At 41.8% G+C, this 20,290-nt stretch overlaps 1 protein-coding gene across 1 annotated transcript in view; it reads right to left on the bottom strand.

Moving 5' to 3' along the window:
* Positions 1–20,290, bottom strand: part of CYP21A2 (cytochrome P450 family 21 subfamily A member 2) — an 82,686-nt gene that overhangs the window by 8,918 nt on the left and 53,478 nt on the right. Inside the window, exons 6-9 of the mRNA XM_078641483.1 lie at positions 14,849–14,935; positions 11,647–11,853; positions 9,412–9,581; positions 3,008–3,111 (exon numbers count right to left, since the gene is read on the bottom strand). Of these exons, the coding sequence (XP_078497609.1) occupies positions 3,008–3,111; positions 9,412–9,581; positions 11,647–11,853; positions 14,849–14,935 (568 nt within the window). The remainder of the gene's footprint in view (positions 1–3,007; positions 3,112–9,411; positions 9,582–11,646; positions 11,854–14,848; positions 14,936–20,290) is intronic.

Genomic DNA, 20,290 nt, shown 5'->3' with positions numbered 1-20,290 from the left:
AGGCAGCTACATTTGGGGTTACAAGAAAAATCGCAGAGCTCTGTCTCTTCTCAAATTAACAGCTATCAAAGGCGGCCTCGACTTCCCCGACTTTAAATTTTATTTTTACGCTTCTTTCTTGGGTCGGATATGCAGCCTTTTCTCTTTTTACCATCCATATTTCTTCCACCAATTCATGCTAGGCGCAAAGTCTGTTCAATTTCTAGCTAGAAGCAACGACCCGAACTACTTTAAGCGAGTGAAGTTTAAGACCGCGAAAGATGTAGTACACATATGGCATACTATTATGGCTATTAATAAAACCACGTTTTACCACCCAAAGCTAAGAATATGGTACAATCCGGGTTTACCTGAGATTTTTAGTGATCCGATAGTTAGAAATTGGGCTAATCACGGTATAAACTACCTCTCTGATTTATACGGTTCTTCAGGCTTTTTAACATTTGATACCTTAAGAACACTTTACAAACTACCTGCAAATGCTTTTTTCAAATACACACAGATACGAGACTTCTTCATGAATAGATTGAAACTAAGAGAAATTCTAGACTCAGAAATATGGACTTGCATTTACGGTGAAACAATAAACAAACTAATTAGCTTGGGGTACAAATGTTTTACCCAATCTAAACTTGATGACTGCGTTAAAATAGCACAGAAGTGGACTACTACTCTAGGATTGCCCATTTCCTCAAACAATATTACAACTTTTTTAAATAACAGCAACTCTCTAACTAACTCTTCTAGCTTAAAACTTCAATCTTATAAGACCATATGCCAGTTATATTATACGCCGCTTCACTTCTTTAAATGGTCAGGGAACAACGTATTACCTGAACGCATAAAATGCCCTAAATGCGACCTACTAGCAGCAGATATTGTACACATACTTTTTTCATGCCCTGCTTTACAAACATTATGGGACGACATAGCGAAAGTGCTGAAACAGCATAAATTGTTTTTTGGTAAAATTTCCGCCGAGATGGTCCTTTTGGGAATACAACCTAATTCTGTTACTTATAAGGACTTAATGTTTATTTTAATGTCCTGTGCAAGATTGATAATTGCCAGGGCTTGGATCTCTGATAAATCACCAGTGGTAACCGAATGGTGGCTACTGGTAAATGAGATATATGACATGGAACTTTCAACTGCCAAAATTCGAGGGATTCGTTCTCTGAAGAAAGTTGATAAAATTTGGGGTAACTTGTTCCCTACTTAGGATCATTGAATAGTTCCTGATTTCTTTCTTATTTGATTAATTTTTCAAGGAATTCATGTACTACAACTTTCCTCTTTATTTTAGTATTGCTGTAAAAATGCTTTATTTTTGAAACGTGATTTTGCTTGAGTTGCCAATAAAAATTTGGAAAAAGTAAAAAAAAAAAAAGATACCCTACTCAATCCGCCCACCCATGAAACTATCACAATTAACACTCAGTTCCAGCTCCTCCAGATGCTCTTGGCCTGTTCATACAGTGTGAACATACCTCCAGCATTGCTGCACACTGGATTCATGGCACATCTTCAAGGTATGTGGACAATTGCAAGCCCTACTTTAAAATCACAACTGGTATGAAAGGCACTTCCTGATCAAATTCAGGGGCATATACAATCCAAGGAAGGAATTCACACATTTCTGAAAGGTGTATCTTCAGCAACTTTGGGGGGTGGGGTGGAATTGATATAGTCTATCAGGGAATGAACTGGAAGTCTGTTCAGCCAACAGGGTGAGCATAACAGCTTCTTGCTAAGGCTGGAAGCAAAAAGTGTCATCATACTCAAACTATGTTTACTATGACAACAGTTACACTCTGAAAAAGGCTTCTGGCAAGGGTAATATTTGCAGTCTCCGACAATACTTGGATAAATTGTAAGAAAGGTGGAGTCACTAAGATTCATTTTCAAGTGTGACACCATGACCTTTTGCTATCCTTGTGCAGCCAATTCCTTTTGATAATCTCAGCAGCCGTACAATGCCTTCTTGTAATCCAGCAACCGTGCAGCACCTTCCTGTAAACTCAGCAGTCATACAATACCTTTCTATAAAGCCAGCAGCCGTACAGTGCCTTCTTGTAATCTCACAACCGTACAACATCTTCTTGTAACCCCAGCAGCTGGAAAACGCCTTCTAGTAATCCAGCACCAGTGAAGCAGTTTCCTGTAATCTCAGCAGCAATACAATATTTTATTGTAAACTCAGCAGCTATACAGCACTCTCCTGCAATCTCAGCAGCCGTACAATGTCTTCTTGTAATCCAGCAGCCATACAATGCCTCTCTGTAATCTCAGCAACCATACAATATTTTATGGTAAACCCAGCAGCCTCACAATGTCTTCTTGTAATCTCAGCAGCCATTCAATATCTTCTTGTAAACCAAGAATCCGCACAATGCCTGGTTGTTATAGCTGAAGGCGTAAAAGTACTTCTTGTTATGTTAATAGCTGTACAGTGCCTTTTTGCTATTCCAACAGCTGTACAATACCTGCCTGTTGTCCTAACACCAGTACAATCAATGCCTTCCAAGCACACTAGCAAATGTACAATTTAATGTATTGTAATCACAGGAGCTATGCAATGCCTTCATTATCTCAGCAAGCACACAATGCCTTCTTGTTACTCCGCTGCCACACATAGTGTTCTCACTGGGAAGTCCGTTGGACAATAGCTTCTTATTTTCATGCATTGCTGTTACCCAGACTGCAGTACAATGCTATCTTTTTCCCCTAGTTAAGGTACAAAGCAACTGGTTCATGCATTCCTTTTCCCCAGCTGCTGTACAATGCCAGCTCGTTGCCCTAGCGCCCCTACCAAGCCAGTGTGTCGTGCATCGCTATTAGCGTAGCTATTCTACTATATCTTACTGTTGACTCAGCTGCTCTGCTTTGCTGTTACCTTGTTGAAGGGTGCTCCTTAGAAAGCTATCAATCATGCAATGCCCTTATTCCCATGCATCGCTGTTGCAAAAGCTGCTGTAACATGCTGCTCTTTTATTCATCACCATACCTGGCTGGAAGAGAGCGTGGCAGGTCCATACCTTCTCATCGTGGTGGGCCCCATAAAGATTGGGGATCACTGTGGTGCCCTTTGGGATCAAATAGCCTGAAATGCTAGAATGGGAAGAAGCAGAAGAGGAATCCAGTTTAAATGTCTTTTCTCTTTTTTACGGAGTGCGTAACATAAACCGACCAATCAGAATGTGCTACACTGGCAGTATGGTGGTGATGCCATGTATGGACATGAGTCCCAACCTGCTCTTTGGACTGGCTGAAATTTTCCCCATGACCACACTCAACGCCCAGGACCTGTTGGAGTTTTCCTCACTGCTTCCTGGACCCAGATAAGTCTAGACCACTGGAGTTGACCCCATGAATGCCTTCAATGGAGTTTGCGGAAAGCACAAACCTACTGATATCTCCACAATGCCAACAACCACCTGACCGCCTGACACCTCCCCACCTACTGGAACTACTTGCTACTACTACCAGGATAGCTTGGGTCCCACATGAATCCTTAGACCACTCAAGTCTTCCCCGCACCCTGATACCTTGGGGGGATGAATCGTCCTGTTATCCTCCAGACACCACAGTTGGGGAAGTAGGAGGTGCAAATATTTCTAGGATTGGGTGGGAAATTAAAAACGAATCACAAGGATAAAAGTTTGAGATTGTAAATAAAAATAAGTATAATCAGGAAATCCCACACATGGCTGTGGGCAAAGTGGACATTTGTAAACAAGAGCAATGGAAATCAGTAAACACATACAAAAGTAGGTGGAAATTGGGAAGTTTAAGTCAAGATTAAAAAAATCAGGAAACTGCATGCAAGTGTCATGAGAAAGTGGAAAATTGAAAACAAGAATAAGGAATCAGTAGATTGCACACAAATTGAGGAACATTAGTAATTGCAAAAAAGATGAAGGAAACTCAGAAAATACCACATATATGTGGGACTGTACAAAACTGAAAATAAGAGTAGGGAAAATCAGGAAATTGTTCACAAGAGTAAGAAAATTGGGAAATTATAAACAAGGGTAGGAGTCAGGAAAATCAGGAACAAGCACAGAAATTTAGGGAAAGGTGGAAAATAGTGAACAAGAGTAAGACGTTCATTAAATCATGCAAAAGGAAAGAAGAAAATAGGTAAATATAAACAAGAGTACAGAAATTCTGTAATTCACAACCAAAGATAGAGAATGTGGAAAATTCTAAATCAGTGTGCGGAAAATCAGAAAATCTTTTGAATTGGTTTTTATATCGCACACGATTTCCCTCTGGCGTGTAGGCGCTTTGCAGCAGAGGAGACCGGGGGGGTGCATTAGCTTGAGAACAGCCATGTCTTTAATAGTTTTCTAAAACCGAGGAGTGTTGGGCAGCTTTTGATATACATCGGGAGCAGGTTCCAAAGCCTCACAGTGCCCAGGAGAAAGCTTCTTCCTTCCCAACCGGCTCTCTTGAACTTGGGTGTCTGGAGGAGTTTACTCTGTGCTGAGCGCAGTTGCCTTGAGGGATGGTACCAGGTGAGGTGCTGTTTTAGGAAAGTAGGTCCGTTTCCATGTACAGCTTTATATGCTAAGCATAGGGCCTTAAAATCTATCCTTTTCTTGACAGGGAGCCGGTGGAGTTTTTCCAAACCTGCGGAGATAGAATGAAATTTGGGAGTGTCTAACAGTAGTCTGGCGGCAGCGTTTTGTGCTCGCTGAAGTTTAATCATATGTTGCTTCTGAAGGCCTAGGTATAGTGCATTACAGTAGTCCAATTTGGACAGGGCTAGGACTATCACTAGCGTTTTTACCGCTTCAGAACGAAGGGACGTACTTTACGGATTATTTTTAGAGTAAGGAATACTGACGAAACAACTTTATTGACCTGTTGTTGGAAGGTCAGCCTGTTGTCAAAGATAACACCAAGGTTCCTTACTTTCTGGACTGGAGTAGGGGCAGCACCCATGCTAGAGGGCCACCAGTTTTGTACCCAAAAAGATGTGTCAGCGCCTAGCAGGAGTACCTCCGTTTTTGCTCCGTTGAGCTTTCAACAGTGAAATCCCATCCAGTTATTCATGAGGGACATACACTGATTGAAACGTTCTGCAGTGTCCTCTGGACTGCTGGACATCGATACCACAATCTGTGTGTCATCAGCGTATGACAAAATTGTGAAACGGAATTGCCTGATGATCTTGGCCAGGGGGGTCACATAGAGGTTAAACAAGGTAGGGCTCAGGGAGGAGTCCTTTGGTACCCCACAAGGCAGGGAGAACTCATCTGAGCAGAAGAAAATGTTACACAAGAGTAGAGAGTATTGGCAAATTGTAAAATAAGAGCAAGGAAAAAAAATAGCATGCAAAAAGGTGGCGGGGGTAAAGGATTGTAAACAATAGTAAAGAAAATCAGAAATTGCAAACGGGCAAAGGGTGAAATTTAGAAATTGAAAAGTAAGGAAAATCTGCAAATTGCAGACAAGAATAGGGGAAAGTAGAAAACAATAAAACAAAGTATGGAATATGAAGAAAGTCCACACTATAAAACGGTATTGGGACAAAATGTATAACACATAGAACAACTTAAAGATTAGGAGGGAATGGCAAATTGCACAGAAGGTTTGAGGAAAAGGCGGAAATTTTACAGAATGACAAAGAAAAGGAAGGAAACTTTAAACAAGAGAAAACAATAATTTATATGAAGAGGAAGGGAAAACAGCAATTTGGAAGGGAGGGCAGGGAAACACATGCAATTGCACTCAAAGAAAAGGAAACATGACACAATACAGACATGCCTGGGAAAAGCAGCATATTGCACATAAGGTAGTGAAAAGCAAGAAATCTCGTTGCACAGCAATGAGCGAATCTTTGGTAATTATATACAAACCAAGGCACAAAAAGGCAGGTAGTTGGAAACTGAGGTTAGAGTAAAACAGCAAACTGCGCATAAGGTTGGGGTATGATAGGCCAGCAGGAAATTTGCCCACACACTAGGTTACTAGACATTGGACACAAAACGTGAGACAATACAATCCTGTAAACAAACGGTAGCGGAGAGGCAGGAATTTCACATGTTTTGGTGGACTTGATGTGGACACAGGAATCAGCTGCCCACCAAGCATGATTACAAGTCAAGCAGAGTGGTATTCCCAGGTGGGGGATGGCTCTGCCTGAGAAAGGATGGCCCTGAGTTTCCTCAGTTGGCTTTCCGTGTTGCAGAAAGACCAGACTAATTTTACCAGACGATAATTTCAGCTTGCAAAGTCTCATGAGAATTTGTCTACAACAACAGCAAAGCCTCGTCCATTGCTTGTTTAAGCATTCAGTGCCTCATCCGCCACAAGGGTAAGCATTCAGTGCTACCGATTACTAGAACTAATCTCCCCCTTCCTCCCTTAAAATTCCAAACCCCTTTCCTAAATCTCAGTGACACAAGACATCCATCTAGTTGAAATCCAAGAAGAACTAATCAGCCTACCCAGTCACTCTGGCCCTCAACGGAAATCAACACCCTTCTCAACATCTACAACACCACTCTTAAGCATCAAGTGGAAAGCTATGCAACTTTGGACATGTGCCTTCAAGCCTAACCCATCCGCACCCTGGTACTTCCAAGACCTTACCGAAATCAAGCGCGTCATATAAACACAGGAGAAGAAATGGAGAAGATCAAAATGCCAGAAGGACCAAACCCTTCTCAAAGCACTGTGACCTAACTCTATTTTCTTCATCACCACAGTTAAAATCACCTTATCAACAAAAGCAATGCCCTCGTCATGGTCATTAAAGTGTGCACAAACTCCATCCCAGAACCTGGCTATTCCATCATCAGCCAGCATGTGCAATGCTCTCAACTGCTTCATGGAGAAAATCTACAAAATCAGACCTAACATTACCCTGACTGTCACACACACTGTCACCTGTACTCAACTGCCAATTTCTTGCCAGCGAGGGCACTTTCCCAGACAGCCTCAGGACCGGACAGGCCCTCCCCCAATTAAAAAGTCTATACTAGATCCAGCCAACCTTGCTACCTCCCATTTGTTGGAAAATCATCGAAAAGGCAGTCGCCACTAGCTGCAGAAGCCCTTTTAGCATGAATAAACTGCTTCAAGACTATCAATTGGGAGTTCAGACCACACTGCAGTATTGAAACACCAGTGGTCTAAGTAGTGGATGATGCCCTTGTCCGCAACGTGATCAACAGCCTTTGCCTCCTGCTCCATCAAGACCTCACCACAGATTGCAACACCTTCGACCATCAAGCATTGACCCACACTTTGAACACTCACAAGAGCTCTGCTGGCAAAATCCTACTGTGGTCCACATCGTAGATCACCATCTGACAGCAACTCATTCGGATGGGAGCTAAAAGATCCCAGACTATTCCTATCACCAGCAGCATTCACCAGGACGCCACCATAAACCATCCCCAGTTTCAACCTTTATGAGGATCGCTTGAGAAATATTCTTGCAGAGAGCAACATCAAGATCCACCAGTATGCTGAAAACTCCCAACTCTATCTCAAACTTCTCTCAACCAACGAAATACAGCGATTCAAACCCAGAGTCAAACGCATCCAAACATGGATATCAGCAAACTACCTGATGCAAAATGCCACACAGAAAGAATTCCTCCTGTTTGCCAACAATGTTAAACATTCTCTAATTCAGTCATAGCCATAGAATTTAAATTTAGCAGGCTTCACACCACAATAAACAAAAAAGGCAAAATCCCTGGGATTAACCTTTGACTAGAACACATTGCCAAAAAGACCAAAATAGCCTGCTTCCAATTCTCTCTCCTGAAAAAAAGTAATCTTTTCTTCCAGGGGAAGACTATAGAAGAACAGTTCAAGACCTGGTCCTCTCCTACTATGAAGACCACCCTTGCTTCCCTGAAAGGCATGCTCCCTGCAGTAGCACAACTCATCAAGGTGCTGAAGAAATCTGACCACAATACCTTGAGCTAAAGGACCGAGATTATCTCCTAAATCAGGCGGATCATCTTCAAGATCAGCTGCCTCATTTACAAGGCAATCTACAACAAGACCCCTGTCGACTTCGCTAACAAACTAACAATATTTTGAGGTCAACGCTAGACATGGAGCTTCGACATTGCCAGATTAGAACCAAAACACTGTAGCAAGAAGCCTAAAACAAAAAAACATGTATTCTCAACATACGAACCCAGAATCTGGAACAACGTCCCCTCTGAAATCAGAACCGCATCAACCCGCCTACAATTCAGGAAGAAACTGGAAACTCCCCTCTTCAAGAAGAACTGCCTCAGATCAGCTGACTTCTCACTCCTTCCACTAGCTCTCCCGCTTTCTTTTGGTCTCATTACCCCTGGGGTTTGCCCCTGTAAGAACTTCTCCCAATTACCACCTTCTAAAGGCAGGTACTAAATAGGAGCATTAAACCCCACCAATCTGGGAATTCCATGTGGTCTGCTGTTCTTCCCCATTCTGTAGGGAACAAACTCATTGTAAACATGAGCAGTTACACTGTTTGGGACAAGTAATTTCCACACATTTACTTGTTCTTGGAACAACCACAAAGTGGAAGTAGAAACAAGTATCAGACAAAGCAAGATAGTGTATAAAAAATGGGGAAACAGTCTTTACAACGCGATTTTAACATCGCACCGCCTTTACCACGCATTTATTACGACATAGGTTTTTACCACCTATAGGCCTTTACCACTCATGACTTTACCACGCATTTGGGGTAAGTATGGGGGTTTGGGGTGTCTTCCCTAAAAACATAAAAATTAAATGCATATATACATTTAAAGTTACCTTACTAATACCTACCGTAGTTAGACTAATAATGTGTGGTAATGGCATGCGAGGTAAAAGCATATGCGTACTAAACAAATGTGAGGTAACAAATGCGTTGTAAAGGCATGCATACCGAGCATCGGGAATTGAGGAAGTTGCTCACACTGGGAGGTAGAGACTTGGGAGAGTTGGAAACCCCAATATATGGAGGCGGGGTGGAAACAGACTAGTACGGGGGGGGTTTAAATAAATAATCTGACTGCACTAGAAAGCTTAAAGAGAAAGCATACAGTAGCAAATCACAGATAAAGGAGAAAGATGGATTGAAAATGGTGCACAATCAGGTAGTAGGAAAACAGGAATGTGCAATACTAACTGGAGACATTAGATTGCTTACATGGAAAGAAAGGAGTAGGAAAGGCTCACATACAAGAGGGTTAGAACTATTAATTTAGCTCATGCCTCCATCAAATACCTTAATCTGTACCTGGAAAAAGAGACCTAAGTGACACTGGGCATGAGGTTAGAAAATAAAGTGGTAGTGTGTGCAATTGTTTATGCGAGAGCATCAAACTGTTGTGCTGATGCCAGCCACTTAGAGATAGTATTGACTACTGGTCTACATTTTGGCTCTGGTTATGTCACCTGGTATCACGCGTTGTACGGTGGGGAACTGCCAGAGGTGCCACAGGGCGCAGCCTCAGGATCTCCGAAATGGTGGCATTGAGGTACGGGAGGTGCTCTCGGTCACTGTAGGTTGGTCGACGCCCCCCACCCAGAGCATCACAAAGTTCTGAGTATATTGTGTCCTGTGCCTGTAATGAGACAAGAGTAACTCGCCATTAGTATTACAGACCCGTGGTCTACAGAAGGTCAGATATGTTGTCTTGAACTAAAATACAACTAAAATACAAGTCACTGAAAAGGGACCATGGTTGCTTATGTAAAGAAAAGGTGTTATGGTTAGTCAAAGAAGGTATCATGGGCCACATGTATGACCGGCAGGATTTGTGCCTTGCAAATTACGATTTTTATCGACTTGCAAACCCTAATGTAAACTGTGGCGATTACCAAATGGGTCGCAAGGGACCTGCCTCATTATTATTCATGAGACCGGTCCCAGTTTGCGACCACTTTGGGAATGGCTGGCACTCACTGGGATGGTGGTCTAATAGGGGTGAGAAGACCACCATGTCTGTGACTGCTTTTTAAATTAGGCAGTTTTTTTAAAATTTGAAATGCAGCCCATTTTCCTAAAGGGAAAACAAGATGCATTTCAGAAATGAAAATAAAACGTTTTCTTTTCATTTTCTTAGAGTGGACAGTGTTCCGTGGGACTAATGCCTGCTCCTAAATAATGTTGGTGCCCCCATTCACAAAGGGGAAGAGGCGCCGTGGGGACCCCTTCCCGTTTGTGAATGGCTTACCACCAATTTTAAATTGGTGGTTATCTGCAAATATTTTGCAACCACATTCCCGATGGCAAAACATTCATCCATACCAGTTCGACTCGCTATTAGGAAGGGACGCCCTTTACACGCCCCTTCCTAATGGCGATTCGTAAACCCTATATTAGTCGGTAATAGGTTACTCACTCGCAAAATAGGGATGGTACATAGGAAAATGTGTTTTAAAGGTTGCAAAACAGCTCAATAGACCTTTTGCGACTGGTAAAATGCATTGTACATCTGTGGCCAGATGTATGACCATTACATTTTGCGACTCGCAAATTGCAATATTTTGCGACAGCAAATTGTGAGTCGCAAAATATTGCCATTTGCTGTTGCAAAATGTACTAATGTGTCTCAGACACATTAGGGATTCCCAATGGGTAGCAATTGGCCTGCCTTATCAATATTCATGAGGCACATAGCAATTTGCGACCGATTGGGAATGGGCAATAACACAGGGATGGTGGATTGCTGGGGAAAACAAACCACCATGTCTGTGTTCCCTTTGTAAAAAAGCAACTTTTGTTGTTGTTAAATGCAGGCCATTTTCCTTAACCGCATGCGTGCGGCCGTTTTTCCCGCTGTGTGCGGCATTTTTGTAATTAGCACACGGTAGGTAATGCTGATGATGAGCTGAGCTCGTCATCAGCATGGAAGGGGTTAAAGGAAAATAGGATGCTCTTAAAAAATGTTTTCGCTGACAGTCACAAAGGGTAAGGGGTCCCTTGGGGACCCCTTCCTGTTTGCGACTGGCTTACTACCTACTTGAAGTAGGTGGTAAACTGCGATTGTTTTGCGACCGCATTACGGTCGCAAAACAATTATGCATCCTCTGCGACTTGCTATTAGGAAGGGACGCCCTTGGCACGCCCCTTCCTAATAGCGACTTGTGAACTCTATTTTGTGAGTCGGTAATAGGTTACTGACACGTAAAATAGGCTTTGTACATAATAAATTGCATTTTACAGATAAAATGCTTTATACGATCAGCAATTTGGGTTGTATGATACAGAAAAATTTATTGTGGGAGATAAAATGGGAAAAAACCTATTCATGTACCCTCACTTCTTTTTTTCCCTGCATGTATTTACACAAAAATTGCGCATGCTTGACCTTAGCTGACCAAGCCAGTGATTTGCCATATTTTGTGCATTTCTGTCCAGAGGGCCAAATGTTATAGACAAGTTTAAAAATGTCTTTTCAATGGACTGTGTAACTGAACCATAACTGCACAGAGGCAAATCTAGTCCTTGTGTGGCAGGCCCAACAGACAGTTCTATAACTTTAGGGCGACAGATGGGACACATCCTCAGTCCACCTCCTTTTACAGCAAACATCAGAGAATGTATTTAATGTGAGAGAAGAATGTGGAAAAACAAGAGAGGCTAAGTATTGAAGGCGGCCAGTAGCCGGCCACCCTGTTCCATACCTGGGGGTGGTGAATGAGGAAGGCCACTGTCCAAGTGAGTGTGGAGGCTGTGGTCTCAGTGCCGCCAATGAACAGATCAGCGATGGCCATGTGGATGTGCTGTTCGTCAAAGTCACCCAAGTTCTGCAGACCCTCCCCGCCGCGCTCCTTCAAGAACAGGATCATATTGTCTGTAATGTCTCGAATCTCCTGGGCCTTGAAGGTCCTCTGAAACCAGGGCAATAGAGATCAATGAACAAATGATGGAGAGACTAGAGGATCACACTAGTGTTGTTTCGTCAAAATCACAGGTGCTGCGGAAGTGACATCAGTAACCATTTATCGGCACAGGAAGTGATGTCACACACCAGTTAGCCTCCTCATTATGTCAAATGAAATTACATAAGAGAGCAGCCAGCAGCTGGCAAAATCACAGGAAATACATGGAACTAATCCTGCCAGTCTAAAAATTACAAGTGATGTCAGCATCTTACAGACATAGATAAAAGACAGACAGTGGAGATATAAGAGGGAATGTCATTTTTTTGCGAGCCCCTTCCAGAAAGTTAAGTGCCAAAAGTGCCCTTATCTCTAAGAGGGATAAAAAAAAGACACTGGATTTATGGGTTCTTAGAAACCATAGGGGCCATGCTAGCAACCCCTGAGGATCAAAGACAATCAGGGGTACAGGGTGAGGATGGGAGAAAGGTGAAGAACAGTTCACAAAGACTAACCTCACTGGGGCATATGTGAGTGAATTTACTCTTACACCTATTTGTAAATCTGCACGTTTTTGCTATTTACCATTTCTGACTTTAGATTTACACTGAAGTGTAGACCAACATGCCTGCCCCCCATTAAACCAGGCGGTGGCAACAACGAAGACTAAATTTACAAGTGCAAAGTTGCTCCCAGTAACCTTACACACATAGGTAGTGGCCTCCACACAAGGGAAGAGATCTCCACCATTGAGCTAAAGATCTCCCCACTAGGTTGGAGATATCCCTATGGTATAGTATAGGGAAAAGTGATACAGTGACAGTGTTTTAATAAAAAAATAATACTACCATACTTTATTGTAAAATAATGCTGTAAACGAATGGTCATTAAACTAGAACTAATAAAATAAAATATTACAGCTTATTAACTCCTCAAATTAAATACATATATTCAATATGTAAATAATTAAAATATTTTCATTTAATTTAAAAATAATATTTTTAGACAAAAAATAAAAAACACCCTCAATAGCATTTTAATATTTAGTAAATGTATTTAAATGTTATTTGTTTAATTAATTTGAATACAGATTACATTTGAATTTCAAGATTTAATCAATTACGTTTTTTAATAAGTTAAAACATGTTTTTATATATCCACGCACACACACACTCTCCTCGGCATCAAAGTATCCTGAATAAACCAAAAGCACACTCAGGACTGTTGATTTCCAGCATGTGTATATTCCATCAGTGGCAGATCAGCTTACATTGATGGAATAAACATTCACTGGAACTCAACAAACCTGAGTGTGCGTTTGGTTTATTCTCGATACTTTGATGCCAAGGAATGTATGATACTTGCTAGGTTCCGCGCCGAGAAAAATGCCAGACCCCTGTGAGGGTGGAGAAAGAAAGTGGGTAGAAACTGTGTGACATAGCTATATGTATACATATATTAAAAGCAAAAATAAATTAATTTATTTAACTTCAGTTTCTATAGAGGAGAAGTGTGGCTCATTGGTTAGATCGGCAGACCCTGATGCAGAAGTCTGGCCAGGGACCAGGGTTCAATTCCTGCCTCGGCGGGTCTTGGGCTCAATTTCCTCTGACCTGATAATTCTCGCCTCGGTGCCAAATCTAATCATGAGTTCCACTCTGCAACTCTGGGCAATAGCTTGCTTAAACTCCACAACGCCCCAACAATGCTAGGATGCCTGGCTTCACCTTGGGGGTGCCTAGGAGTGGGCACTTCACAGGGAAAGACCAGGAAGGGTTCCTCAGCGGTATTCGTACAAGCGCTGAGATGCCTCCGGGTAGTCGTGCGCTATGCAAGTACCTCTACATATGGTGTGCTATTTTAAAACCTTCCCCCCATTATTGTCTATAGGAGCACTGCAGGACCTGTGAGTGGCCATGTGTGGTGCTAAACATACTTCAATAGTGGGCAGTGTACATTTACAAGTGTTTTGTGAGCTTTTGGGAACTGATTTGTGGCCTTTTGGGCTGTGGTAACTTTAGAAGTGTAGTTTGTGAATAGCTATAGGCTGTTTTATTTTCTTATAAATTCTTTTTATTGAAAACTGCTTCTTACATCATTTCATATATTTTACTTACAGAATAGCTATAGGCTTACTCTTTTGATGGCTGGGTGTTTGCATTAGAATTTTTCTCCCTAAAGTCCCCCTGTACTTTTCCCTTCATCCCTCCTTATGCCTCACTAAACTCCTCCCATTTTGTTGTAGATAGTCCTAATTTTCCCACAGCTCTGACTTCTTCATCCAGGTGGAGATTTACGCCTGCAGATCAGTGAACTGTATTTTGTAGCAGGTAAGTGGTACCACAGTGGTACTACTTTAGATACTACAAAATTAAGTTTGAGACTTAGGCTCACTATATAGGGGCAGAATATCATCACTTCCTAATTAAGGCTACGCTAGCAAATGGCCTGAAAGCTGAATGTGGCATTACCTTTTCAACTTTCTCAGGTGGCATCTCACATTTCAATTCACCAGTTCCTGGTCAATTGACCAGAAACTATTTGACCAAATAGTATCTATTTGATCCAGGTTCTGGCATATGGGTTTATAGACATCTGCAGATTCCGGCAGCATCTTGGAGATGGTTATATTGTTCATATGGGGATTTGGTTTCCAATTCTGGAGGGCATGTCTTAGTCTTGTCTTCATCTTGTCTAGGCATTGTGCTTCTTTCCAGAAATATAAAGGTATACAAGAGACAGTTCAGAAACAAGGTATCACAACTGTGCATTATTTTCAACCATAAGTCCCATAAGGATACGATCATTCAAGTGATTCCACTGGTGAGAAGTATGGGGGGAATGATTGAGACATTCACAAGGAAAACTTGCTGTTCTCTGCAGGTAGAAGTCATAATGGCCATGATTTCAAAGCGACAATCTCACTGCTACCTCCTCTTTAAGGAATTCCAATGCCTTTCTTCCAGCAGTTATCCACAAACGGTCAGCGCCACCATCCACTCACCTTGTGCTCTTCAAGCTGCTCCTTCACAAAGGCGTCCCGCCTCTTTACCACTGTTATCAGTTTGTCCAGCACAGCATTGGGGAAGCTCTACATGGGAGAAATAAAGAGGACAGATGCAAGAAGCTGTTTTGGGTATCCAAGTGTTTCAGTGAAAGAGTACTTCCAGAGGTCACACTAAAATGCCATTAGAAAATAATGTTCATTAATCCCATTGAATGCAGCAGCGGTGGCACACACAGATGCAAAAAATTGAGCCAAAACAGTGGAGCAGTGCTATTACTCAAGCAACATAGAAAATGATCTCTTTGCCGTGTGCTTGGACAATTAGCCTTGACGCTAGAGCAAGAAGCTAGGAAAATCACAGAAGGCTGTAAGACAGAAAACAGCATAGAAGACAGAAGAGAAGTGACATGACAATAGGGAAGAAATACCACTTCTTCCAAATGTTTAGAAAGTTTTGTTACTTAGAATATAAACAGGTTCCTTTATTCATACAATTATTTCATCATTTGTAGGCTGCTTTCCGCCAAGCCCAGAGTACAGAAGCAGTGATGCTTTCTCTCCTTGATGATCTATGATGGGAGTTGGATTCAGGACTTGTGTCTGCAGTAGTTCTCTTAGATCTATCGGCTGCCTTCGATACAGCCAGCCATGCTATTCTTCTGAATCGTCTGAAGGCAACCGGTCTTTCAGATCAGGCTCCAAGTTGAATATCAGCATATATGAAGTGCAGCTCGTCATCTGTGAGGTCCCCGAGGGCTCAGCTTTATCTCCTTTACTGTTTAATGTTTACATCTGCTCATTGAACGTAGTCCTGGCTAGTCATGGTTGTGGATTCTACAACTACGCTGATGACTCTCAGCTCATCTTCCGGCTTGAGGGTACTGCCCAAATGCACCAGAAATTTCAGTCTACCCTGAAGTTCATTTGGAAGTGGATTGGCACTAAATTCATCAAGCTAAATGCCGATAAGATGAGCTGGTTATTCTCAATCATGTATTCTCAATCACAGAGCGGATATCTGGGCCAACACCTACTTACCTTCTGAGCTAGGTGCCCCTTCTATTTTAGGAGCCTCTGCCAAGCACCTAGGAGCTGTGGTAGACAATCAACTGTCCATGATAACTCAGATCAAGGCAGTCACAGCAACCTGCTTTGGCCTATTGAAATCCATTAGGAAGGTCGCTCCTCTTCTGTCACCGAGGCTTTTGAAAGAGGCTACAGCAGTGGTAATTTTGTACAGATTGGACTGTGCAACCTGCAACTTCTTTACACAAATGACATATTATTTGAAATACAGCAGCTAGGATAATCTGTACATTTCATAGACATGCACATATCTCTCCAGCCTTATTGGCTCCACGTCAAACAGAGAGCTCTTTTTAAAACAGCTTGTATTATTTACAGATCTATTCATAACCAGGCTCCAGTCATTGTAGCAAGCAGAATTAAGAGATATATTCCTGCTTGAACACTCAAACCTTCTCTTGTCAGCCAGCTGAGGAGCCCTCAGTTCAAGCAACAGAAAGCAGAAGCTTCTCTGACTTTGCCCCCCTCGTATGGAACTCTCTCCCTTTCTCGATAAGGCTGGAACCTAACTTTGTGAGGTAAAGGAAACTTTTGAAGGCCTGGTTGTTTAAGCAAACATTTGATTAGTCTGAGCCCTTTCTCCACTCCCTCCTGATTGTCACAATGCCAAGAAACCATTGGGTGTATGTGCGTGCCCTACTGGCTTAACTCAATAAAAAAGGTAAGAGCACTTGGTGACCTTCAGCAGCTGATGGTTACTACACATTGAGTAAGAAAGAGCAGCCATGGAAAGGTAGTGCTTTGAGATTGTCTAAGCTTTAAAGAGGTTCTCTCTCTACTTATTTGACAAGACTTTCACTGTGTATACTTATGACATTATGCACCCGCTAATTGGTGTCACCATCGGGAAACTGTTATGCCCGCTAAGCTCACCGCTGGACTCCAGAGGTGCAGTTTTTACTACAGTCAGAACTTACCTGGCACAGGCCACAGTGTACTCTCATCTTGGGCTAGCATCACAGGTCACATAGGGTGGCAGAGTTCTTCTCCCCTGACACTATGGCATGCTATTTCTCTGGTGCCATCGGGCCTTGGTTCAAGAATTGGCAATGGTAACAGGTCTGGCTTATGAATAAAAGTGCCTTCTGTGTCACTGACACTCAAATAGCCATCATACATGCACTCTGTCACTCATCGTTGTATTCATGCATCCATCCATCCATCCACTGACTCATTCTTGCATTCACCATTTGACACAACCGAAACAAAACACCACATCAAAAACATATGCAAGATAAATTAAAAGAATAGAAGTAGAAAAAAAGAAATGCTGCTGTGAGAGAGAATGACTGATGTGGACTGAATCATTACCCTATGTAATACACTGTCATGGATAGAAGCTGAGTTTAAATGACACTAAGACAAAACAATGTCAGAAGAGAGCCTCACCCAAAGGTCTGCTATGTATCCATATATTTATATATGTGGGTGTATGTATTATTTATTGATTTGTTTCAATACAAGATCGTGACAGACAGCTAAGCCTGTCAGGCCTTCCAAATAGATTTTCAAAAGAATCATTAACTTGCAAACCTTCTACATCCTGAGTTTTTCTGAGGCGGTATACAACACCCAAATCATTCCCTATGTAGGTAATCTGTGGCATTTCATGTAATGAAATACCTTTATACAGGTTTGAATATAGAAAAATAATACACCCTTAAATGCCTATTGACTTTAAAACATGCTTTTCACAATCAATATGTGAGGTCTAGTACCTTTTATCGTAACTTCTCATACTAAAAAGATCTGACATATGGCTCCTGAAATATCTCTTTCTATTGAAGCAATCAATCAGGTGTTAACAGTGGATTGTCACCATTAGTGGCTCAGGCCTCCTTTATTGAGCTTAAACATTGTCAAAACCTAACAATCAGGTATGCCGGAATAAAATTACAAATATGTACAAAGATACAGATATGAAAACAATATAAAATCCTTTCCCATAGAACCAAAAAAGGATTAATATAGTGCAAATCTTCTATTCCCATACTTTGTTTGGGTGTGTCACCAACACCAAAACCTTTGCATACCATGTTAATCTGTGAGATTCTGTATAACAAAATACCTGACTAAAGGTTTTAGCAAAGTTTAATGGCAATCCTGATCTTAAAATTCATTGGATATAACATATGCTTCTCACAATAAGAAAGTCAGGCCTACTTGCTTTGTTAGAACTTTTCGTAATAAACAGATCACATCTAAGGAATCTGACATAACTTTTGAACTGATATGGCCTCTAGCCTAAGTCATCAATTTTGCAAAATATCCGATACAGGCCTATTGAACTGCACATAAGCTGGCAACCATCACGCATACATGTATACAAATAGAAATAAGTACAGAATTACAGTTGAATAGACAATATACAATCACTTCAGTAGAGCCTTACAAACATATTAAGCAGGCCAGTCTCATGGCATCAGACAGAACGTTTCCCGCTGCACCAATCAGGCCTATGGCGTGTCACCACAACCAACTCAGGCCTACTGTTAGGAACACATGTTTTTTTCATAAGGCAACAACCAGGTACACAGTCATAAAATGAGAAAAGCAAAAGAAATTACAGTTGGCAAAACAAAATACCATCTCTCCTAAGAGGGCCTACAAGGATTCTAACAGAACAAATCTTCCATATTCACAGTGTGTCACAGTGGGTAACCGACCTGTGCTTCATATGGTAATCTGTGGTATATTACTGGATAAAATACCAAACAGCAGGCTGTAATATAGAGTAATAACAATCCACCCTTAAATGCTAATCGACTTTAAAATATCCTTGTCAAAATAAATATGTCAGACCTACTGCCTTTATAGTAACATTTCATAAAAAACAGATCGGTTAACATTGAACATTGGCCTGCCACCGTAATCAACTCAGCCTTGCTGCATTGAGTATAAACTTTATCACAAACCAAAAAGTGCAATGCAAGCACTCTTTTTTTGTGGAAATACACAAATTCAACCCAATCAAATCTGTACTCAGGAGAACCTGCATGTGATTGGGGCCACTTTTGCAGTAGTACTATTAAAGCTCTTTTTTGTTGATCACATCAGGTTATAAAACAGCTGTGGGATTTCTCGGCTGGGATTGTGGCATTTTCTGGGGATCGCAGAAGGCTAGCCTGCCACCATAGAGCTGGATCACTGACTGAATATTGTGTTGACAGAATATCATGCCAAACATACCAAAGACCAAAATATCAAGAAGATAAGTATTAATTGTTAAGCTTAGATTTACATTCTTAGCTCCACACCTACGTACCTTGAAAATATATATATATATATATATATATATATATATATATATATATATATATTGTATCACAAAGAAAACCCGAAAGCATGAGGTCGCACTCCACTGCTAATGTTACCTTTACGGCTCAATCAAAGAGGAAACCAGCCTCTGCATATCAGGTGAAATTTCTCTTTATTGCCGACGCGTTTCGAGGCAACAGCCTCTTCTTCCTGGGCAGCTGAGAAAAATGTGACATGGAATTTCCTCATTTGCATGCGCTTTTATTTCCTGCCCTCAGTAACTTTGCCGATTTGCGAATCAGCGCTGCTAATGTGGAACTAATTGGCCTGCCTGGCATCGAGGGGCCCACTGGAGGGCTTTTTATTAAAGGACAATGCTGCAAAGAAAATGAAATGTTACACGGAACCCACTGAGGGTAATACAATCCTCCAGGACTACATGTCCCTGCATGCAACATGAAGACCCACTGAGGGCAGGAAATAAAAGCGCATGCAAATGAGGAAATTCCATGTCACATTTTTCTCAGCTGCCCAGGAAGAAGAGGCTGTTGCCTCGAAACGCGTCGGCAATAAAGAGAAATTTCACCTGATATGCAGAGGCTGGTTTCCTTTTTGATTGAGCCGTAAAGGTAACATTAGCAGTGGAGTGCGACCTCAAGCTTTCGGGTTCTTTGTGATACAAACTAATTACACGGCTGCCCTGCCGTGGAGGGCCGCACCGTCTTGGAAGGAAAGAGGCTGCGCAAGATGGAACTTTGCCGATTTGCGAATCAGCACTGCTAATGTGGAACTAATTGGCCTGCCTGGCATCGGGGGGCCCACTGGAGGGCTTTTTATTAAAGGACAATGCTGCAAAGAAAATGAAATGTTACACGGAACCCACTGAGGGTAATACAATCCTCCAGGACTACATGTCCCTGCATGCAACACGAAGACCCACTGAGGGCAGGAAATAAAAGCGCATGCAAATGAGGAAATTCCATGTCACATTTTTCTCAGCTGCCCAGGAAGAAGAGGCTGTTGCCTCGAAACGCGTCGGCAATAAAGAGAAATTTCACCTGATATGCAGAGGCTGGTTTCCTTTTTGATTGAGCC

Source organism: Lissotriton helveticus, chromosome 5_1, assembly GCF_964261635.1.
Source record: "Lissotriton helveticus chromosome 5_1, aLisHel1.1, whole genome shotgun sequence".
Classification (NCBI taxonomy): domain Eukaryota; kingdom Metazoa; phylum Chordata; class Amphibia; order Caudata; family Salamandridae; genus Lissotriton; species Lissotriton helveticus.
Note: the sequence above shows the minus strand (reverse complement) of the source record. Positions and strands in the feature narration are given on the sequence as shown.